The following is a 20,534-nucleotide window of genomic DNA, read 5'->3' on the forward strand; positions in this document are numbered from 1 at the left end:
CCCCAGAACAGAACCAGACACCGTTACCCACTCTAAAAAACTACCTTTAAAGTTTCCTCGCTTCGAATTCAGCTTGCTACCTTGGCCCAACTCCACATCTCTACCCCATACCCACCTCTGTCTTGTCATAGGCTTTCCGACGGTCAATCTACACTACACTTCCCTCCTATCCACTTTATCTGTCATCCCCCTCGCCCCCGCCCCTCAAAGAGAAACTCGGCCATTAGAATCGGGAAACAAAATTTAGGGTTTTTAGTTTCCCCATGGGAGAGCAGGTGAACAACAGTGATCAAAAATACAGCACGTTTGCAAGAACTCTTGCAGCCAAAGAGCAGATCGTATTAAAGAAAAACATCCCTTCTACACAAACAGCGAGCGAATAGGGACGGAACGGAAGAAGACGCCTGCTGACTTTTCCGATCGGGGAGTTCGCTATCGGGGCGCACGAAGTGCTGCGAAGCCCTGACGGACAACCTAAAGTGCTGGCACTTTTCCGCCTCTGATTGGCTGTTCGGTGGGCGGGCTGTTCTCCGGAGCAAGGCCGTGTGGCTGTCAATCAGATTACGTCACAATGCTCGTGATGCCGGGTTAGGTTGAGCGGGAGGGAGAGGTTTGTGGTTGTTCTGCTGCGGGCTCTCCTCCTCCTCCCAGCGCAGTGAGTGTTCGCCCAGAGGCAGAGTCAGGGCGGCCGCAATGCCTTGGAAAACTCGCTCTTTCCTGGCAGTAGTATGGCTCTTCACGATCGCCTTCCCACTGCGGAGCACTGCTTGCCCGAGCCGGTGCCTTTGTTTCCGCACCACGGTGAGGTGCATGCATCTCATGCTGGAGCATATACCTGCTGTCTCTCCACAAACGACAATCCTGTGAGTATGTACACATGGGCTGCAGGGAGGGCAGCCTGAGCACTGACTTTGCTTTAAGGGATCAGATGTAGCAGTAAGACCATACTTTAAGCCACTCCTTGATGTTTGCTATTGAGAGTAGGTGTGCGACATAATGTGTGAAGACACTTGCATCTTTTTTCTGTACCTGTGAATTGCCTTTCCAATTTCACAGAGCATTCTGTAATAATTTGGGAGCCTTCTGTCTTTCCCTCTCATAATTCTGTACTTAAACCGTTTAATAGATTTCATTTTGGGTGGGAGACGGTGGATACAGTTTTTTACAAAACTGCTCTCGACGAGACTGGTTGATAATTGTTGAAGACATGGTGATAAAGAGGATGTGCTTAACGGAGCCAAAGGTATTGTCGAGTGGAAAGTTTAGACACGGCACATCTGGTTTTAAGGATGACTGGGAGGCTACTCGGGCTGTTATCGCGTAATCTAAAGCCATATTTTAAGCGGAGAGGCAGAAAAAAAAGTCTTTTAAAATGTTTAGATTTCGTTGTAAATGACGGGTTTCATTAAAGGACGCTTGCTGAAGCTCCCCTGGAGTTAGGCGCTTCTCTCCATTGACTCCTATTCGACCCGTTGACCAAGTGAACCTGCTTTCTGTTTGGTGTAAAATATGTTCTGTGCATGATCTGGAAACTATGGGTAACTGGATTGAGAACAGTCCAAAAATAGAAGTGGCAGCTTTTCTTAAAGAAACGATGGCTTGGGAGAGAAAAGTTTCAATCGTAGCCACTTTTGATTAAACGCTGGTTATATGTGAAGTGGAATATAGTTAAAGATCAGCGGAATATTTTTTCAATTCTCACTTAGTCCTGGTTTACTTTTGAGGGGTGGGTGGGGGAATCGGAAGACGTAATGGAAACGTTATTGGATCAGGAAGTATTTATTGCATCGAAATGCTGAGACACACCACCAGGATTATTAGACTTTATTCTTCTTGTGGAATGCAAATACTCGTACGGAATCTGCAACGGATCGGGGTAAAGGGCAGCGCTCCTGTTAGCCCTGTGGCTTAAACACAGGCTGTCTGTGAAGGAAATGAATTGTGAAGCCTAGTGCAGAGCAATCCATGCCATAAATCTGATGTCAACAATTTTGTCTTTTTTGATGGGGCGGGAGGGTAGTGTTGCTCGTAGCCCCTGCCCTCTTAGGGACTAGAATCTGTTTCACTAAATATGCATTCATTAAATCGATGCTCTTATTCTGGCGAGGGCAAAAGGTTAATGTGCGTGTAACTGAGTTTGACTGAGGTAGTTTGTGGGTCATGTTATTTTTTTTTACTGATTAGAAAGGAGGAGGAAAATTGGGATGGTGTTTTTTAAAAAAAAACAAATCTGCCAGTCATCAACCAAAACTTCTCCATGTTCATTTCATGTTTGGTTCCTTGCTTTGATTGAGCTAACCATATTCTTTGTGCTCTTATTGTAAGCAGTTAGTTTTTGTTTCAGCATTTTATTCAATAATACCTGAGGACCAGGCTTATCTGACAATTCACATCTATTCAATTTAACTACTCAACTACTCAAGGATGGGGCTGCCTTAAACATTGTTGTACAAGATGTGGTAGAGATGTGCTCACTGTAACTATTTTTAGATTTGTTTAAGGTACAAACAAAAATTACATATGGGAAAAGACCAACTGATCCATTTAGCTTTCCCCACAATCACGATGCCTGGAGAATCATGACTCGACACTTCCTACCATCAGCAGTCATGTAATTTCCTGGGAGAGACATGGGTCAGGATTCTTAAGATGGTACGGTCTCTCTTCCTGCCATCCGAAGATTTGGCAGGAAATGCACCCCTGCCAATACTGTCAGTCCTGCAGCAATTTCATGTTCCAATGAGTTGGCTGGAGTTGTGACTTTCGCGCCTCACTCAGGGAGGTTGGTCTCATTGGCCAGTCTGATTGGCCAGCAGCTCCCTAGTCTGTCCAGTGTCAGAAGTTGCAGTCGGCTGGACTTGAATGGCAATCAGCCCTTAGAGCCTATGTGCTGGGATTCCAGGAACAGGTAAGTTTTGGGGGCTCTAAGAGCAGGGGGGGTAGGGGAGGCCTGGGAGTTGTGTGGGAGAGGGAGATTGGGGTGGTGGCAGGGAGGGAGGTCCTGCGGTTACCAAATTGTTAAAGAGGCTGCTGCTGAAGTCGCCTCCATCCTCCCCCCCACCCCCCCACCGCCCATTACACTGCATTTGAGGCCTGAACCCGATTTATTTTCTGGCTTCCCACATACCCTGGAAGCCCCCTCACCAACTTGAAATTTGAGATTGGGCGGCCCTTAAGTAGTCAATAATTGGCCACTTTAAGGTCTTCAATTGGGGTGCGGCCAAGGCTTCACCACCCCACGTAAAATTGCAGAGAGGCGGGGTGGGCGGGAACCCAGCAGGAAGCCCATCTGAGGAAATTTGCACTTGTAGGCTCCCTGCCTACATACCTGCCAGCCAGCATGCCCATGAAATCAGAAACAGAAACCCAGGGCCAAAAAATCAAGGAGCGGGAGGGGCCGTGTGGTGAAGGGGAAACTTGGAAAATTCCTCTCAGAGCCTCTCAGGTGGACAAAAGCAGCCAGGAAACCACATTGACCATGCTTACATCAACTGTTAAATCACTTGGCCTTTTATTGGAAGCACCAGTCTGCCCCATCCAAGAGCACTTTTGAAGCTCCGTAGAGACATAATGTAAAAGCTGACAATGTATTCCAAAGGTTCACCACTCACTGGAAAAAGAAGAAACATGTACCTAAATGGCATAAGAACTGGCCAAGTTAGTTTGGGTACAGAGTTGGATGGGGAGAGGGGGTTGGGAGTGGTTGTAAGAAGCGGGGGAGGTGACTCATAGTGTAATTGTAGAGGTAAATTTTTGATGGTCAAGGAAGATGTAGCGGCTAATCATTGAACTTTGTGAGCCTTGCAACAGTGTATAGATGCTGAACAAGTGATATTATGGATTTTATTTTGATTAAATCTACTGTTTAATGGCAATTTTGTATTTTACAACCAACAAGGTGAAAAAGATACTGTTTCAGAAGTTGAACTAGTTTCTGGGTATATATGTACACAAAATGTTTCTCAGTCTGCCTCTGTCGCATTGATGTTGGAATGAATGATGAGAGTATTTGGAATAATGATGGTCACAGGAGCTTTTCTTTTTCAGAGTAAGGCTCTGACCACCATCTCAGAAGTTTGGTGCAGTGTTAATTTTATACAGAAATAAGTATCTTTTTTACTTTACTATCCAGGTTTCTTTTTAGGCATGCAAAGAAGTGTTCCCAAAGAGTGATGGGTATTTTTGTTGTGATGATGTATCCCTGATTTCCTTTGCTTTGCCAGTAATGCACCAAATTACAATCTCCTTTTCATTACAGAATATCCAATTGTAGGAGTTAGTTTTTATAGTGGATTTTTTAAAACACATGTTGGGTGAAAGCTACTAATTTTCATGTTTTGAGATTGTTGCCACAAAATATTTTTGTAAGTGTTATTAAGTGTATTGATGTGAAACCTTTGTGGCATAGAACCGCACATTTAATATGTGAGATTTGTAGTTTTACAAGGTTATAAAATGTGATATGCTGTTGCATGTTTTTGATGTGGGGTAATTTGGAGGAGTGCCAGGGTGGATTTAAATAGTATTTACAGCCAAACATGGAAAATAAAATCAGATATGTGTTGGAGCTGCTTTTACTGCCAGGATAGTAGAAATGCCTTGAATCCTGTTTATTTTTTTAAAAGATCTTTCCAGCAAAAGCTGCAATTTGGTACTCGGAAATTCACATCATTACTGGCACCCTGTAAATCAGAAATTTTAGTGTGATTAACATATGCATGCAGTCTATTCTGTTGGTTATCAGCTTACTGAAAGGTTGTTGACACTTCGATACACTTTCAGTGAGTTGTATTTGGTTTCAATTTTGTATAACACACTGTGAAATCAGCAATTATATGGTGCATTTTATACTCATTAAAATCTCCTTGTTCTCTTTTTGTTTCATACTGTCAAAGTAGATTTTGTAGGATGTCAATTTATCTAAAATGAGTCACAGACAGCACCAAAGCTAAAGTTATTGTAATGGACCAGATCTTCTTGGAAACATGATGGTACCTTGATGATGCATGTTGTTATTACCAGGCAATTTGGCCACCAAGTTCAGGGAAGGAAAAATTTGACACGAGTTTGCAAATTTCCTGAAATTGCTGGTTGCTGTTATGACATTCTGTTGTTTACTTCACACAAATGCCACCTTACTCTTGGTTTCCCTGCTATTTTTAAGAACTTGCTAGATTCGCACATTAATTCCGCATTAAACTCGGTGTGGAAAGTTAGCGCTCATAATTAGCAGCTTAAGTACCCTTTCAGTGATGTGATTTGTTAATGCAATGCTAATCGATTCCTTCATCCAGAAAGGGAACAATTTAAATTTTTGAGTCTCATTCCTGCATGCAGTAAATTGTTCTTAAAATTTGGAATTTTAAAAATCTAAAAGCAATTAGGATAGGGTTGGGAGGATATAGACTTACAACCATGTACATACTTTGGGAGCTTTCATTTTTTTTCTGTTTAGAGGACTTCCTTGTGAGTCTTGATGTGCTCCTTGGGAACCATGTATTAAAAGATACAATTGGCAACAGAACAGTAAGAACAGTATCATCATTGCAGAAGATGTTTTTAAACATATATAGTGACATAAATGAAGTACTAGCATTATAGCAAAAATTGAAATCTGATGATGCCAGACAGTAATTTGATGACCATACAGACCCTTATTCTTTGAGTTTGGAAACTTTGTTTAATCTCAAGAGTTATTAATGTGTTTGTTTACTGGTACTACTGCAGAAAAGAAAGAAGAAAATTGCATTTATATAGCACATTTCACAACCTCAAGATATCCTAAAGGACTTCAGTCATTTAAGTAATTTTGAAATAGTAGGGAAATGGAGCGGCCAATTTGCACATAACAAGTTCCCACAAATGACAATGAGAAATAAAAAAGGACCAAATTATCTGTTTTAACTGAGGGGTAAATGTTGACCAGGATCCTGGGAGAAGTCGTCTTTTATTGAAAAAGTGCTGAGAGATTTTTTAATATCCATTGAAGAGGGCAGTTAGGGCCTCAGTTAAATGTTTCATCTGAAGTACAACTTCAAAAGTGTAGCGCATTCTCAGTATTGCACAAGAATGTCCGCCCATATAAATTAAGTGCTCAAGCCTCTGGAGTGGGACTCAAACCCACAATCTTCTGTTTCCAGGGTAGGGGTTCTGCGACTGGTCAAGGTTAGCATGTAGCTAAATGCAAAAAGACAAATGAAAGAAATTCTAGGCCTATTTCAAAATGAGGAAGATGTAGTGAACTTTTAATTTCTATTATGACCATTTCACAGGGTAGTAAAAACACATTCAAATGTCTCAACTACCTAGGATTGAGTAGGATATACGACACAGGAACAGACCATTTGGCCCACTAGTCCATGCTTGTGTTTGTGCTCCACTTGAGCTGTCTCCCATATTTCCTCATTTAAATTTATCATTATAATTATTCCCTTCTCCCTCATATGCTTGTCTAGCTTCTCTTTAAATGCACCAATATTATTTGCTTCAACCACTCCCTGTGGTAGTGAGTCCCACACACTCACCACTCTTTGGGTAAAGAAAATTCTTCTGAATTCCCTATTGGATTTCTTGGTAACTATCCTATAACGATGGCCTCTAGGTATGCTCTTCCCCACAAGAGGAAACATTTTCTCTGTATGGACTCTGCCAAAACCTTTTGTAATTTTAAAGCCCTCTATTAGGTTACCCCTCCGCTGCCTTGTTTCAAGAGAGAAGACCTGTCAATCTGTCAGTCCTTTCCTGACATGTATGCCCATGCATTTTTGGAATTATCCTCAAATCATCCCTGCACCCTCTCCAGTGTCTCCATATCCTTTTACAATATGGTGACCAGAGCTGCTTGCAGTGCAGTCTAACCAAAGTCTGATACAGTTTTAGCATAACTTCCCTAATTTTTTAATTCTCTCCCTCTAGAGATAAAGCCTGGTTCTTGGTTTGCTTGTTGCTATGACCTTCCTAACCTTTGGCACAATTTTTAGTTGTTGGTGTATTTGTACTCCGATCCCTTTGTTCCTCTTTGTCACTTTGTCTTGCACCTTCCAAGTAATACATGACCACCTATTCTTTTCAGATAAATGTGGGTTATACATTTTATTATGTTGAGCTTCATTTGCTAGTTATTTGACCATTCTGCAAGTTTATTAATACCTTGCAGTAATTTGTTATAGTCCTTCTCAATGTTGAATACCATCTGCCTCCCACCCCACAATTGGTGTCAACTGTGAATTTAGAAACGGTGTTTTTCCTTTTGAAGTCAAATAGTTAATGTAAATTGTGAATAGCAATGGTTCCAGCACGGATCCCTGTGTAATACCATTCCCTACCTTCTGCCACTGAATAGTTACTGTTTGCTCCTACTCTCTGCCTTCTGTCTTGAAGCCAGCTAGCAACTGATTCTGCCATTTGTCCCCTGACTCCTTATTCATTAGTCTATTATGGGGAAACTTATTGAAGGCATTTTGAACATCCAGCTAAATAACATCTACTGAATAATCATTGTCTACCTCAAAATTCAATAAGGTTGGTCAAGTAAGATAGGTTTCTCTTTAGAAACCCATGCTGAGTGTTCATTATCATTTTTTTTTATTCTAGATATTTTATTCTCTTCTTTGGTAGGGATTCCATTATTTTTCCTACCACCAATGTTAATTAAAATTAGACTAAATAGTTTTGTCTTTAAATACTGCGCCATAAAGAATGAAAACATTGTATCTAATTGAATGCTACTCTGGAATGGCTATTGAGTGCTGCATGCTGTAGTTAGAATTGCTTATCTGCCTCATGACTGAAAAAGGCAAGTTTACTGGTTCTGGAGTTCGAATCATGCTGAGAGTTGTTGACAAAGACCTTATTTGCATCCCAAATCTTGGGTTTGCTTAAATAATTTGTAAATCAGAAACCTGATGGAAATTTGTGAGTACTATTAATTTCATGTTAGTTATGGCTCAGGGTAATTTAGAGGCAATGTAAAGTTTGTTTAGTAGTGAAATACTTTAATCCAATTTCTGAAGGGTGATTGGCTTGCATGATTTAAATCTTGATCTCTTTTCTGCCACCTATTGTTGCTTCAGAAATGCCATGCAGCTGAAATAATTTCAATGGATGGTTTCTGCAGTTTGCTGAACTAAATGCTGAAAACTTGAGAGGGCTTGATAGAAACTGGTGTGTCCAGGTGAACATGAGTGCCTGAGGCAAGCTTTGATATGATAGATTAAGAAGCTGAGTACAAACAAAAGCAGAAAGACCCAGCCTCAGCAAACAGTAGGAAATAGCTCTTCTGTGGAATTTGCTACAGTTAGGTTTTCCATTCTTTGTGCTGTTGTTGGAATGCAAAGCCAGAAATCCCTAAAGCATTATAAATTCCTGCAGACGCCTGTAGTGTTTTTCAGTGATAACGGATGCAAAAGTAGGTGTTTTTTTCTTTCCCAAGTAATGCTGAAAGATGGGATTATTTCCCCTGCCTCATTAAAAACACAAACTGTTTGGTTTTTGATAACTAAGATATTGAAATAAAAGTGATTGTACTGCTGCTTCCAAAGTTTCATTTTCATAGTACAAATGACTGGTCAACAGCAACTTTGCCCACTTGCTATCATGAAGTATTGATTAATAGATTGTCTTGGAAATAAAGTAGCTGCTACCAAAGCAGCCCCTTTGTAAAAACTATTGCTAATGGGGAGTGCATTCCTGAGTTTGAAGATGCATTAAAACCCCTACTATTCTATGTGATGTTTTCAACTGTTCCTGTTTATTACTGTTTCTATCATCATTAGTTGTCAGGGTCTTCCAAAGTGTTTAACGAACAAAAATTGAGCAGCAAATTCTCGCCTTGAGTTTGATTCTTCCTTTTGGATGGCTAGGTTTAAGTGGCATGTCAATGTTGGCTGTGCGTACGCAGATGGCTTATGATCCCTATCTTAACCTTGCAAGCTGTCCCCAAGTGAGGACATAAGTTGTTGGCTGCAAGAGGTGGTGGCAGATTGTTGGCTCTGCCCCTCTCGCCATTCTATCTCAGTTGCTGCTGTTGTTGATTGGAAGGTTTTCACACCAATTTTGATGATGGATCGCCATGTTGGTTGTGATTGAGCATCTGCTTCCCATATGTTGATGACAAAGCAGAAATTCATGGAGACTCTGAGATTGTCTTTGAAAGTTTTCCTTTGATTCCCATGTGAATGAGGTCTGTGATGTAGCTCTGAATAGATCCCTTGTATGGGCAGTCTTGAGTTAGGCATTCTGACAACATGTACCGTCCATCTCTGCTGATATGAGATTATCATGGCCTCTATTTGCATATCTATGTCCAGAAGGAAACTTGTGTTTGTTCTTTCATCCCCCCGCTTGATTTGCAAGGTCCTTTCAAGACAGCATTGATGATGTTGTTGAGGGACTTGATATAGTGTCTTCGTTATCCAAGCTTCAGAAGGGTGGGGAGAACTACTGCCCAATTGACTTGGGTTTAATTCAATCTGATGTCATAATTCTGAAACTTGAGTACATAAGTTACCAGAGGTTGAGTTAGCATGTTGGATTTGGTGGTGTACTTCTTAATCATTGTCAGCTTTATGCGATAAATAACTTTTATGATGTGGGCAGTGAGGGGCATTTTCCAATACTTCACCATGAACCTCAATTGAAGATGTTGAATTTGATACATTTAGTATAGTTGGTAGACCTTAGTCTTTCTGGTGTTCATAGCAAGTCCCAAACTCTCGTGGACTTTGAATACGTCAACTATCTATTGTAGCCCTTCGTCAGAATGACTAGTTGTATTATGGGAATGGTTATTGTCCAGCTGAAGATTATAATAAATTACTAACATGCCTGAGGGGGTGCCTGTCAGTTGTAAGTTGCAGTTTGCTGCCAGAAAGATTGAGAATAATATTGTCTGCCTGCTCGCACAGGGGAGCAATGTTCTGTTAAAGAGTACATGAGCAGGGCTAACAGTGCAAAGAGTGCATGCACTGGATCCTCAGCTTGTGCCTGCTATTTTCTAGAAAATATTTACTCTGGCCTCATTCTTTTCTATGACTCTTTTAGGTATTTGTGGAATGAGAGTCCAGGATGACTGCAAGGCACTTGTGATATGGTTTGTTCTCGACTGGTTTGCTGCAAAAAGAGACCTGGAGTTCGTTGTTACCCAGTCGGTTGCTAAGGTGGAAAGCAGTGACTGTGATCTTATTTAGGGTTGGGTGGAGACACCAGTAGTTGAAATATTGCTCCATCACTTCTAAGTTCTGGGGCAAGATGCTGCTGAGATCCTCGAAGTTGGTTGCCTGCGTAGCGAAGGCCAGATCATCTGCTTAGGCAAAACTCCTGGAGGTAATTCATTCACACAGATGTTGAAGAGGATTGGAGCAAAAGCAGAGCCTTGGAGAAGTGCATTATTCAGATTTCTTCTGGAGTCTGTGTGGTCTCTTGAGTGAAACCATGTATCTTGGATTGCTAAGCATTGATGAAGGGACACACTAGCCTAGCATTGGAAAGGTCTGGCAGCTTTCAACTGAAGACCATGCCATGCAAAGTATGGCAATGCAACCTACTTGTGTCACAACCTGACTGACTTTTCCACCCTTTGGGGAAATGAGTGCCAATAAAGTCTTCATTGTCACTGTGAAAGTTGGGGACAAACCACCTGCGTAAGGTTAGGTGGCCCCTTTCAGTATTCTAGCAGAGGCGCAATATGTGAGCTGAATGCTGTGAAAAGTCATAGAATCAATGATTAGTTATGGCATAGAAGGAGGCCATTTGGCCCGCCATGTCTGCGCTGGCCCTCTGAAGGAGCAGTTCATGTAGTGCGACTCCCCTGCCTTTTATCCTTGGCCCTGCAAAATTTTCCTTTTCAGATAATTATTCAATACTCTTCTGAGTTCTCAACTGAAAATCATATTCACAAAAACTGAACATTTGTTGCGGGAGGGGTGGTGGTGGTGGGGAATGAAACAGATGGGTAGATCTGTCAGTTTTTTAAATGTGGGATTATAGGAATTTTACATTCATCTTCCTTTCCCAAAAGCACGTCTTTTCTCATTCCATGATAATGGTGATTTCTACTGTAGGGGGGAGCAGTTGTATCTGTGGTGGAAGGTTGAAAGTAGGGCTTCCAAGAGAGCTGCAGGCACCATTCTGTCTGCTGGCTGATCAGTCAATTCTGCTGGTGAGATTTCTGCTGCAATTTAAAAAAAAAATTAACAGGTTACTTTTCAAGTAATGAATTTGGGAAATGGCCTGGATTTGGCTTATGAATTGGAAGTTGAAATGGAGGTAGATTAACCAGTTGCATACTCTTGAAGGATCATGCATGTTCCCTATTCCAAGCTCCATTGAATAGTTGCCTGGCAATTTAAAAAAAAATTGTTCATGGGATGTGGGCATCCATATTGCCCATCCCTATTTGCACTTGATAACTGACTTGGCTTGAAATGGCTTGCTAGGCCATTTTGGAGTGCATTTTTTTAAGAGTCAACCACATTGCTGTGGGTCTGGAGTCACATGTAGGCCAGACCAAGTAAGGATGGTAGGTTTCTTTCCCTAAAGGACATTAGTGAACCAGATGGGTTTTTGTGACAATTGACAATGGTTTCATGGTCATCATTAAACTTTTAATTCCATATTTTATTTTTATTATTGAATTCAAATTCACCATCACCAGGGATTCAAACCTGGGCCCCCAGAGCATTACGCTGGGTATCTGGAGTAATAGTCTGGTGACAATACCACTGTGCCACCACCTCCCCCGAAAACCCAGAAAGGTTGACATGACTGTTCTCCTTTTGAAAAAATCATTTGTGATGGTGGGTAGCAGTTAAAGTCCATTAAAATATTTGTTACAAGAAGCTATATCTGATTACACAGTGTAACTTACACATAGTGGGCTCCATTATCAGGAACACCACCTCTGACTATATGTAATTTGTGCAGGATACATTTCTTGATTGGGAAAGGGAGATGGCTAACAATTTAGATACACCCAAAACAAGAATAGGTTGTGTAGCGGTTGCTTATGTCCATAAAATATGGAGTCTAGAAAAGACCCTGTCATTTGAGATAATTGCCTGTGTATGGGAGCTGTTGTTCCCTTTGGGTGTCCCTTTTTTAAAAAAAGTGTTGGTCTTCCACATAATCAATAGTAAGGGAAGCTATAATTTCAGGAGGCTTCCAAAAATATGATTTTGTTTCCTGTATCTTGATTTGACTTAACTAGAATGTTTAGATGGTGTCATTTTTAAGAGTGAGTAAAGCTGCTCTTGACATGAAAGATGGATTAGCCTCTCAGACCGAGTCTCATTTCCAGATCAGATCGATGGCTGGATGTCTCCTTGCTCTGTCTGTAACATCCTACGTAAAGTCAAGTTTGCAGCTTCAAAAATTGTAGTATTCACAGATGCTATGGACCAAATGGCCTTGTTATTTGCTGCAGACCCTCATTGTTCTATATGTAGTAGCAGTAGCATCCTGGAATAATTTAAGGACCTGTTGAATACAGCGATAGAAGAGGGAGAGAAACTGTAGGGCCTTTCTGAACTAATAAGATAAAATGGGCTAAATGACTTATCCATATCGATTTTTGACAAAAAAGAAACAAAGAGTGGCTGAGATGAGAACTTTTCTAAAGAAGTCACAGCCACAGCAGTTATCCCTCTCTGCATTTATGCAATGCTATTAATGGATTCTATACTCAGAGATATGTTCAAATCCCAATTTCAGCTCATGGGGATAAGTTCGATGGTGATATATGATAATGTAAGGTTTATGGAATATGTAATAACTGAGATGTACTCTAGCTTTCTGGAAGTTTTTTTAAACACTTACACTGCTGAAATTGAGAATAACATGTAATATTTTATGCTGTATATAGGTGTAAATCACTTTAATGTGAAGCAAAATTTAAAGGAAATTCAGTAAATAAATGCTTTTATTATATATGGATAGATAAGGGAGATGCTTTTGCATTGCAGCCTCTGGCACCCTGGTTTGGAATTGACTTACATTCTAGCACCAACACTAACCTGCTCTGCTTGTTTTCTAAATTGAGTTGGTTTTAAAAATAAACTGATTACTGTGCTCAATATGTGCATATTACTGTAAATGCAGTTGTAGATTAAACCAGCCTCTTGAATAATGTGATAGCAGATTTGTTATTGAAATGCCATAACAGCTCAGATAATCACACCAACAACAATTTGATGTAATGCTTTTAAGTAATAAGTTGCCCCAAGGTGCTTCACCGAGGCTTTAAAGAACAAAAGATGCCATTGAATTACATAGGGCGATATTAGGGCAGATGACCAAAATCTTGGTCAGAGGTAGGTTTTAAGGACTATTGTAAGGAGGAAAACATAGTGGAGCCATGGAGAGGTTTAGGGAGGGTATTCCAGAGCTTAGGGCTGAGGCAGCTGAAGGCATGGCCACCAGTGGTAGAGCGATTGAAATCAGAGATGCTAAAGAGGCCAGAGTTAGAGGAGTGCAGATATCTTGGAGGTTTGTAGGGCTGGAGGAGATTAGAGATAGGGCGGGGCCAGGTCATGGAGGAATTTGAAAACAAGGTTTGAGAATTTTAAAATCAAGACATTGTTTAACAGGGAGTCAGTGTAGGTTAGTGAGCACAGGGATGATGGAGGAACATCATTTGGTGTGAGCTGTGACACAAGCAGCAGCATTTTTGATGACCACAAGTTTACAGAGAATGGAACGTGGGTGGGTAGTCAGGTGTGTGTTAGAATAGTCAACAAAGGTAACAGAGGCAGGGTTGAGGGTTTCAGCAGCAGAAGAGGTGAGGCCGGGGCAAAAATGTTATAGAAGTGGATGTGGGCGGTATTAGTGGTGGCACGGATGTATGGTTGAAAGTTCATCTCAGGATCAGATATGACATTGAGGTTGCAAGCGGGTTCAGCCTCATTCAATTGCCAGGGAGAGCAATTGAGTCACTGGTAAGAGAGCTAAGTTAATGGCAGGGACCAAACACAGTAGCTTCAACCTTTCCAGTATGGAATTGAGGAAATTCTTGCTCAGCCAGTACTGGACATCAGATAAATAGTCTGACAATTTAGAGAGAGTGCAAGGTTCGAGAGCGGTGCTCATGAGTCAGATAGGCTGACATCACCATACGTGTGGAAGCTGACCTTGTGTTTTCGCATGCTGTTGCTGAGAGGCAGCATGTAGGTGAGAAATAGGGTTGGCCCAAGGATAGATTCTTGGGGGGCACCAGGTGTAAATATGTGGGAATAGAAATATAAGCTATTCTTTGGCTTTTCTTTGGCTACGACTAGATAAATAAGAATGGAACCAGGTGAATGGACAGTGAAGAGCTGTTTGAGGAGGATGGTGTGATCAACTGTGTCAAAGGCTGCAGTCAGATTGAGAAGGATGAGGGTAATAGTTTGTCTTGTTACAGTTACCTCAGATGTTATTTGTGATTTTTGATAAGAGTCATTCTGGCGCTGTGGAAGGGGCAGAAGCCTGATTTGAGGGATTCAAACATGGAATTCTGGGAAAGATTGGCCCAAATTTGGGAGGTGCTGACATGCTCAAGGACTTGGGAAAAGAAAGGTATGGTGGAATTGGGTTGGTAGTTTGCAAGGACTGAGGGGTCAAGGGTTTTTTTAGGAGAAGGATATTGGTGGCAGATTTCAAGGAGAGGGAGGCCGAACTGAGGCAAGAGAGCTGTTAACAATGTCTGCTCACATGAGAGCCAGGAGGGGGAGTTGGGTGATCAGCAGTTTAGTGGAAATGGGTCTTGTGGACAAGATGAACTTGAAGAGGGCACGAGGGGAAAATGGGGAAAAAAATGAGCGAAGGAAACACATTCAGGGCTAGGGTGGAGGGGGTGGGGAGTTGGGGGGTGAGGGTGCGAGAAGCTTTGGAGGAAGCTTGGTGTTGGCTAGGGAAAGAAAGGGAAGTGACAGAGCAACTGATCAGATGGTCTTAATCTTCGAGATAAATAAATCTGTGAGCTTCTTGCATTCACCATCAGAGGCGAGGTGGAGGAGACAGGAAGGGTGTTAAGATGACAACATGTAATAGAGAAAAGAAGCCTGGGGTTACCATTGAATTCCAGAATGATCCTGAAATAGCGAGCAGTTTTGGCAGATGACAGTAGGGCCTGATGGGTGTTTTATGTAGTCCAGCCAGTGGTGATGGTGCATGGCTATACCAGTTGTTGGTCATGTTGATTTGATGCTGTGTCCTGTGTCCCTTGGATTTAAGAGAGTGGAAATGAGAGGCATATCTGGGGAACAGCCAATGTGAGAGAGAGAGAGAAACAGTAATGGTTTTTAATAGGGACAGGGGTGTTGAAGGTGAGGATTGAGCAGACCAGTAGCTGTAGAAATGTTGTGATCAACTAAGGGCAAAAAATGAGACAATTGTGAGTTTGAAAGTGCAGTTGTAAGTGAACTGGATGAGAGGTATTTTCAAGGGCGAACAAAGGAAGTAGGAATTGGATGGAAGGGGAAGTGAAATGTGGATGGATAGTGATACAAGTAGGTGATCAGAGCTGGCCTTATCTGTGATTAATGCAATGGTGCTGTGAGATGGCAAGGTCAAGAGGGTGGTAGTGAATATGGATTGGGGAATTTACTTGGTGAATAAGAATAGGGAAGGATAGGTGAACTCTGAGGAGAGAGCATGGTGAATTGAAATGGAGTCTAGAATCACCCAGAATGAGAAGCTGCTCAGTGGCTGAGGGAGGAAAACAATGAAGGTAAGTCATTGAAAAAATTGGCATAGTTCTTGGGGTGAGATGGGAGGGTTAGGCAGTAGAGAACCAGGCTTTTAAATGAGATGAAACAAGGTGAGATGCTCAAAGGAGGAAAAAATGCCAGTGGAGTAAGGGGCAGGCCAAGATTTGGCTAAGAGAGCCACACCACCACCATGATGATGCAAGTGGTGAAATGTGCAGCCAGGCAGAGAGGCTTCAGTTTGGGGAAGATATCCTCCCCCCTCAGCCTTTTTCAGATAAGGTCATGATGCCGGTTCAGTCATCCACAAGAAGCTCATGGACGGCCAAAACTTCACTCATCTGGAGGGAGATGTGGTGAGAGCTGGATCACTACCAGAGTTGACAGGATCAGCACTGGGAATGATGAGTTGGCTAAGGAGGAGATTGGCAAGTCTCCAGCCGGCCCTCTAAATGGAAGGGTAGGTGAGACAGTAGGATGGGACAGGTGGGTTCCTGCTCGTGAGAAGGCAATGGCAAGTGCCTTGAAGGGCTCTTTGGGGAATGCCAAGAGCGGCGCAGAGGGAAATTATAGGCTTATGTAAGAGAGACAGAGCCAAGCCTGGCTTAGTGGCAAGAGAGTAGCAACATTGAGGGGGAAGAACTGAAATGAGGCACAGTGACAGGAGAGAAGGGTCTCGAAGGGCAGAGAGAAAGTAAAAATAGGAAGGGAAATAATAAAGTGAAAATGCAAGTGATGGGCTCTATTTCAGAGTGGCACCCAAAGTGTGGTTGCAAATAGACATAGATTGGTTGTGTAGCATAAAAGCTTTCCCTAAGTAAGTTTAATTAGGATGCATATACCCAAGTAATGACTGGGGAATGCTGAAAAAACAATAGGAGGGAGTCCAGAGGTAATCATTAGCCCTGGGTTAAAGTTTAAATAGTTAGTTAAATAGTTAAATAGTTAGAACTTGTCACAAGTTCATCACCTGCATTTTCACTTTATTATTTCTCTTCCTATTTTTACTTTCTCTCTGCCCTTCTAGACCCTTCTCTCCTGTCACTGTGCCTCATTTCAGTTCTTACCCCTCAATGTTGCTACTCTCTTGCCAGTAAGCCAGGCTTGGCTCTGTCTCGCTTACATAAGCCTATAATTTCCCCTCTGTGCCGCTCACGTGGTAGGTGAATAAAATTCAGAAGCTATTTGAAGGGTCGAGTATCAGAGGATGCACTGATGGAGGAATTCCCATTGGAATGAAGATCCAGGAGATGTGCAGAATCGATTGCAGGAAGGAAGCTGATGGAAAAGCTGGAGGTCCACTTTAGATCCAGAAGTGGCAGCGAAATGTGATTCAGTCCAGGACAGAGTGACCCTGACTAGGAATCAGACTATAACAGAAACTGACGAACACTGCAGAATTGGCAGGAGATCAATTCTCGTAGACACTTCTTCGCAGCAGTGGGGAAGGGCTGAAGCTGATCAAAGTTACTTTAAAATTGCGAGGGCTTTAAAGTGACTTGGCAGGGGTGTGGGAACCAAGAGAAAATATTAGAGAGGAATACCAGGGTGCACAAAATACTGGGAAGGACAGATTGCACTAGTATAGAGAATAAGAAGTTAATAGGTGAAGCCAGGGTGAGAGAAAGGCATAAAATCTAAATTACGGTATGTGAAATCATATATGTGAATGCATGGAGTACAGTAAATAAGATTGGGGAGTTACATTGGCTGAAAAATAGGAAGCAGAGAGTAATGGTCAATGGGTATTTTTCAGGCTGGAGGAAGATTTGTAGTGGAGTTCCCCAGGGGTTGATATTGGGGCCCTTGCTTTTCCTGATAAATATTAATGATTTAGATCTTGGTGTGCAGGGGACAATTTCAAAGTTTGCAGATGATATGAAGCTTGTGAGAATTGTAAACTGTGAGGAGGACAATGTAGAACTTCAAAAGGACATAGACAAGTTGGTGGAGTGGGCAGATAGGTGGCAGATGAAGTTCAATGCGGAGAAGTGTGGGGTGATGCATTTTGTTAGGAAGAACATGGAAAGACAATATAAAATAATGGGTGAAATTTTGAAGGGGGTGAAGGAGCACAAAGACCTGGCTGTATATGTGCACAGATCATTGAAGATGGCAGGACAGGTGGAGAGAGAGCAGTTAATAAAGCGTATAGTATCCTGGGTTTTATCAATAGGGGCATAGAGTACAAGAGCAAGGAGGTTATGCTGAATTTATGTACGACACTTGTTAGACCTCAGCTGGAGTATTGTGTACAGTTTTGGGCACCACACTATAGGAAGGATGTGAACAGATTGGAGAGAGTACAGAAGAGGTTTACAACAATGGTTCCAGGGATCAGAAACTTCAGTTACAAAGATAAATTGGAGAGGCTGGTACTGCTCTCCTTGGAGAGGAGAAGGCTAAGAGGAGATTTGATAGATACGTTAAATCATGAGGTGGTTTGACAGAGTAGAGAGGGAGAAGCTGTTCCTACTCGTAAAAGAATCAAGAATGAGAGGGCAGAGATTTAAAGTGGTTTGCAAAAGAAGAAAACGTGACGTGAGAAAAAACTTTTTCACATGAGTGGTTCAGGTCTGGAATGCACTGCCTTGAAGTGTGGTGGAGGAAGGTTCAATTAAGGCATTCAAGAGAGCATTAGATGATTATTTGAATATAAACAATGTGCAGGGACACGGGGAACAGGCAATGGCACTATGTGCAGACATGATGGGCCGAATGGCCTCCTTCTGTGCCATTAAAATTCTGTGATAAGCAATAGAGCAGCAAATCCACGACACAGCATCTGAATTTTCCAATGCAAGATTCTGAACTCGCTGAGGAAGGTAGTACAGGTACTGGACCCCTTATCTGGTGCGCCAAACTCTGGAAAAAGCTGAAACCCGGGTCCCGCCCTGGAAGCTACAATCCCCATCAGCAGGCATTGCTGTCTGTCATTTCTAAGTTGTGGCACACTGCTCCCCTACTCTTTGGAGGTTAGAAATAGTCCATAAGGTGGCTATACAGGAATTGTAGGAAGCCTCAAAGTAATTTTTGTTCTTAGTATTTTGTGCAGATGCAAATAAAGGACACAAAATCTGGAAAATCCTCAAACCCAGCACACATCTGGTCCCGAACTTCCTGGATACGGTGTCTGGTACTTGTACACAGACATGGCCAGGTAATGGGCAGTGGTGACACATAGATATACATTCTAAATTTTGTGCAGGAGGCATTGATTGAGCCCAGTTTATTTAGATTACATTTGCATGTGAATTATTGGGCAATTTGTACTCAGGCTGCAGCACGTTTTAATGTTTTATTCATGATGAGCATTTTTTTCAAAAAATTATGTGCTTTGCCACATGTTAGTCGGTTCAATGATACAAACCTTGTTCTCTTGAAAATGTTTTTGTTAGCTCCTCTAATGGTTCATTTGGTAAATACACTTACATGGTGTGGAAATAAGCTATAAAGGTCAGGGAGGTCCTGCTTTAATTCATGTTCTATAATGAGCTGGAATGATCTCTGCCAAGGTTGTAATAGTACAGCTATAATTAGCCTCTAGGCTGAGGTGGGTGGGGTTGGGGAGGTCAGGATTCTCATTCCTGATTGCTGTTCAATGATTACTGTGGGAGAATTCATGCGAGCCCAAGATGAGAGGTTCAGCTGCAGTGCCTTGCCTCTCTTGTCAACCATCATCCACTGCCGCGAACAATGGCCAACTAGTTCTGGTAGTGCTGCTTTGTCAGTTGAACGAAAAGGGAAGATAACTTGATTGGAAGAGGAACTTTTGTTATTTTCCATAACACCTTTATTGGAACAGATCTGCTTTCAAAAGTGGAGAACTGGAAAATGTGTCTATTTGTGCCATAAATTCTGTCTTTTGAGTTCTTGTACATAGCAAATTCAGGAAACAAAGCCAGCCATCCTTTTATTTGTGCATGAGCAGGCAACACTATATGGGTAGAACCTGTAGCTTTTTAAACTTCAAACACAAAGAGAGAAAAACAGTCTGAAAACAATACTCTGGTGTTAATGAGCTTTCTACTGTTCTATTAATTTCAACAAACTGCATCCAAATACTTTTACCTTTTAATGCAGAAGAACATCCCAAAATACTTCAGATCAATGGTATACTGTTGACCTACGTTAATCTTCAGTTGAAATGACAGATATTTTCTAACATTAAGTGAGTTTTTAGTTAGTGATTTGCACTGCAATATACACAAAACTGCTTTGGTCTATTCCATATGTGTGCCAGAAAATTTTAAAAGGAATAATTTTCACCTTTGCTTGGGTGCAGAGGAATTAAAATTGGGCAGTTTCTATAATGACCAGACTACCCATTCTGAAGTGGTCAAGGTGAAAATGACTCCCAGCGAGTGCCATTTTCTTCTAAGATGTGGGCAATGGGCTGGTCATCAAAGTTTGTTCATTAAATTCATCAGGAATTTATAATGTTCCGTATAAAGATGGTGCATATATATGTTAGCATAGAGTTCAGGCAACAAATATTACAGATTGAGAGCAGACTGCCTTGCTGTAAGTTAATGGCATTTTTCTTTAAAACATAATGCAGAAGCATGAAAAGTGTTGCTACTCATTGGTCTGCTGCATTCAGTAAAGTCAGGCTTTTGTCATCAAGTATGTCCTATCTTTAAAATGATCAGTCCAATCAATGAGCATTCCTCCACTGCCACCTTCTGTGCTACAGTTCATTTAGGATTTGAAGATTGCAAGTAATAGGCCAATAACAGCTGCTGTGAATTTCCTTGCTGGTTCATTTGGTTTGGAATTTATCCAAGACATTCTTTCAGAATCAGATTATGGATTTTTTTTGCTCTGGTTTTGTCTTTTTAAAATTACTTTGTG

At 41.6% G+C, this 20,534-nt stretch overlaps 1 protein-coding gene across 6 annotated transcripts in view; it reads left to right on the forward strand.

Annotated features, from left to right (window-relative positions):
- Positions 1-614: 614 nt before the first annotated feature.
- LOC121278050 (peroxidasin homolog) overlaps positions 615-20,534 on the forward strand; it is a 248,485-nt gene continuing 228,565 nt past the window's right edge. For 3 of the 6 annotated variants that reach the window (XM_041188078.1, XM_041188080.1, XM_041188081.1), the window contains exon 1: positions 619-863. In XM_041188078.1, the coding sequence (XP_041044012.1) occupies positions 694-863 (170 nt within the window). In that variant the 5' untranslated portion in view covers positions 619-693. Of the gene's footprint in view, positions 864-20,534 lie in introns of all 6 variants that reach the window. The other 3 variants (XM_041188084.1, XM_041188082.1, XM_041188079.1) reach the window with 3 other exon arrangements.

Source organism: Carcharodon carcharias, chromosome 5 (assembly GCF_017639515.1).
Source record: "Carcharodon carcharias isolate sCarCar2 chromosome 5, sCarCar2.pri, whole genome shotgun sequence".
NCBI classification, from domain to species: domain Eukaryota; kingdom Metazoa; phylum Chordata; class Chondrichthyes; order Lamniformes; family Lamnidae; genus Carcharodon; species Carcharodon carcharias.